Source organism: Alligator sinensis, unplaced genomic scaffold (genome assembly GCF_000455745.1).
Source record: "Alligator sinensis unplaced genomic scaffold, ASM45574v1 scaffold1300_1, whole genome shotgun sequence".
Taxonomy (NCBI): Eukaryota; Metazoa; Chordata; order Crocodylia; family Alligatoridae; genus Alligator; species Alligator sinensis.
In genome coordinates this window covers 1-3,340 of record NW_005843162.1, presented here as the reverse complement: position 1 = coordinate 3,340, position 3,340 = coordinate 1, and the positions used below count along the sequence as shown (strand labels likewise).

At 42.6% G+C, this 3,340-nt stretch overlaps 1 protein-coding gene across 1 annotated transcript; it reads right to left on the bottom strand.

The window, feature by feature from the left end:
* Positions 1-2,147: 2,147 nt before the first annotated feature.
* LOC106723113 (olfactory receptor 6N1-like) lies at positions 2,148-3,152 on the bottom strand (the record flags this gene model as incomplete). The annotated part of the gene is made up of 1 exon (XM_014526795.1): positions 2,148-3,152. A coding segment is annotated over one exon (1,005 nt), but the record flags the coding sequence as incomplete, so codon positions are not given.
* Between the last annotated feature and the right edge of the window lie 188 nt (positions 3,153-3,340).

Genomic DNA, 3,340 nt, shown 5'->3' with positions numbered 1-3,340 from the left:
ATGGCATATATGGCAGGAATCATCTGGCCTAGTTCTCACCAGAAAAGGAGAAAATGCTCCTGTATGGGTAGCCTCATGCATTGTACAAATTGATTTAGCCTTTGCACATGGAGGGAGATACCTGCTCACTGATATAGCTATCAGTCCTGTAGAAGCAGCAGGCTGGTGGACTTGGATGAGCAGGGATCTTCAAAATTACATGCAAAATGGTCTTGCATGTGTCACAAGTAATCCTAATCATAAAATCATCAAGGGTCCATTAAGGCATCAAAGAATAGAAAGACTGGGTGAGCCCTAGACTGGGCTTTCAGCTCACCCATTCTGAAGACAGCACCTGAGCTGGGAAGGTAGAGGTGCAGGGCTAGGGGAGAGTGGCTGCAGACATGCAGCTACTCCAAACTGGAGCTCGATCCCTTGGACCCAACAGTCAAAGTCTGTTTGAGTGGATGGGAATGCTGTAACTCACGGAGCTTCTTGAAAAGTGCCATGAGTTAAAGAAAGGAACTGCACCTCTGTCACTGCCCACAGTTCTCTGGTCTGTGTTAAGGAGACGGTCAGATACGATGACCATAAAGGTCTCTTAATGCCTCAAAATATGTAAAATGAAGAATAACAAAAATGAAACATATTTCACGTAGGTTACCATCACCATCAACATCATCATCATCATCTAAGAAATCATGATATAAACTGGGGGTGTGCGAAGCTCCGGTTGCCAATTCTATTCAGAGAATATTTGGCCCTATTCGGAAGCCGAATTACTGAATCTAAATCAAATCAGTAGGCCAAAAAAGACCTCCAAATCAATTTGGAACAGATTCAGAAAAAGACTGGAGTTTCAGAAGGCAGTCTTTCAGGCGAACAGAAACTGAGAAGATGAACGGGGAGCAGGGCGGGGGAAAACTGACATCTGTAGCTGGCCAGTGGCCAGTGACTATGCTCTCTCCCTTGGTCCCCTTCCAATCTCAGTGCTCTGGAGAAGGGACGTATAAACAGCACATGAGCTTCTGTCTGCAGCCTTTCTGCCATGTTGGTCTGAGATTTCCCAGTTGGTCTAATAAAAAGTATCATTTTGGAAACAAGAGTTCTAGTCTTCTTGTCTCAGACCAACATGGCTACCAAGTACACCCCTGAAACGTGGAAGATGCCAAATTTTAGCTGATTTTGGATTTTAAACTTCATTGCAGAACAACAAGAAATATTTTTTAGCCCCCTGCCTGCCATCTGACACCTCCAGGGAAGGAATTCTACCTGATCTACACATCAAAGAGCTACTGAGCACAGCTCACAAAGACACTCTCATGGACCCAGAGGGACAGCCTTCCTTCTTCAGCCCTCCCTGTGCAAAAATGAAGTTTATTTCCTACCTATGGGGGCTTTTTACCATCTTGTACCATCTATACTTTTTCCCAGAGCCTAAGAAAGAGACTTTGATCCCGAAAGCTTGCAAAAAAGGACAATTTTCTTGAGCTTTCCCAGTTGGTCTAATATAAGGTATCATTTTGGAACCAAGAGTTCTAGTTTTTTGTATGTAAACTGCCTTAACACACATGTAGACGCACTAAGGTGCACTAACACTGTGTATGTTGACTAATTTTGTACTAACTTTAGTCCCAAGTGGGTCCACACACCGCATTAATGCGCCTTAGTGCATGCATGTGTAGATGCCTGCCTAAATTGCCTTAATGAGCATCAGGCAAACGCACATTAAATTTAGGCACGTGTAAAAGCACATTTAGACATGCCCTGTTAGGAGTAAATAAAAACACAACAAAACAAAACAAAAAACCCCCAGTATATCAAGCATATAAAATCCTCTGCTCACTTGCACACAAAATATGGCAACAGATAGAAGTCTTAAACACCTGTCAGTATTTTAGGGTAGGATTTTCAAGGGATTCATGGATTCTATGCACATTAATATTCAATGAAATTGTTGTGTTTAATCCCTTAAAGCAGTTTGAAAACCCCGCACCAAGTGGCTTTCCAAAGGTTTGTTGGCAGTCCAAGAATACAGTGCAATATTTTGAACACACAAGGGCTCCTTTGAAAATCTCAACCTAATTTCACAGATTCTTTCAGTCCCCATTTTCCCCTTGAAATTAGCCAGACGGGTTAGTCTTCCAGAACCTGCTACAGTGAGTTAGTTAAAGAGGCTGGTTAATATCCATCTCATTAAATGTTATGAACGGAAATCTTGTGAAACCATATATTTTACTAAGGGCTCTTCTGAGGGCTTCTTTCACCTCTTTGTTTCTCAGGCTGTAGATGAGTGGGTTGAGCATGGGGGTGAGGACAGTGTAAAACACTGAAAACACTTTTCGTAAGCTCTTTGAAAGGTAGGTTTTTGGAACCACATAAACAAGGAACAGAGTCCCATAAAAGGTTGTAACAATGACAAGGTGAGAGGAACAAGTAGAAAATGCCTTTTGCCTTCCAGTTGTGGAAGGGATTCTCAGGATGGTACTTATGATGGAAGCATAGGACGTGAGGGTTAGCAAAAATGGGATCAGTGAGGCAATTGAAGACTGTGTGAAAATCACCAGTTCTAGAAGTCCAGTGTCATTACAAGAGAGTTTCACTATGGGTGAGAAATCACAAAAGAAATGGTCGATTTCATTGGAGGTACAAAACTGCAGCTTAGACATTAAAATGATTACTATGGTGGTGCTCAGTAAGCCACCTGTCCAGGAATAAGCTGCTAGCTGGGTGCAACCCCTGCCATTCATAATAACGGCATAACGGAGTGGATTGCATATTGCTAAATACCGATCGTAAGACATCACTGCCAGCAGGAAGCATTCTGTTGCTCCTAAGACACCAAAGCAATAAAACTGTGAGAAGCAATCTCTGATAGAAATGGTTCTGTCCCCACTCAAGAGGCTGGCCAGCAACCTGGGCAGGATGGTGGAGCTGTAGCAGGTCTCCAAGCATGACAAGTTCCCCAGGAAAAAGTACATGGGAGTGTGAAGGTGCTGATCCACCACAACTAGCGCAACAATGAGGATATTCCCAGAGATGGTCACCAGGTAAACCAGTAGAAACATCAGGAAGAGGGGCACTTGCATTTCAGAGATGTTCCCGAATCCCAGGAGGATGAATTCCATGATGGACGATTGATTACTCCATCCTATGTTTGCAACTGATTGCATCTAAGAAAGATACAGAAAAACAGTCATTTTGTTTGGAGGTCAATAATTTTAACATGGAATGCATTTCAATTTGTATCTAAGTGGAAATTAAACTTTGCTATGCAGCTTGTGGAACAGAATGCTGAATAGAAGTGTCATAAATTTACCTCTGGTGTTCTGCAAAAATCCACCCACTTAATCCATGTTCC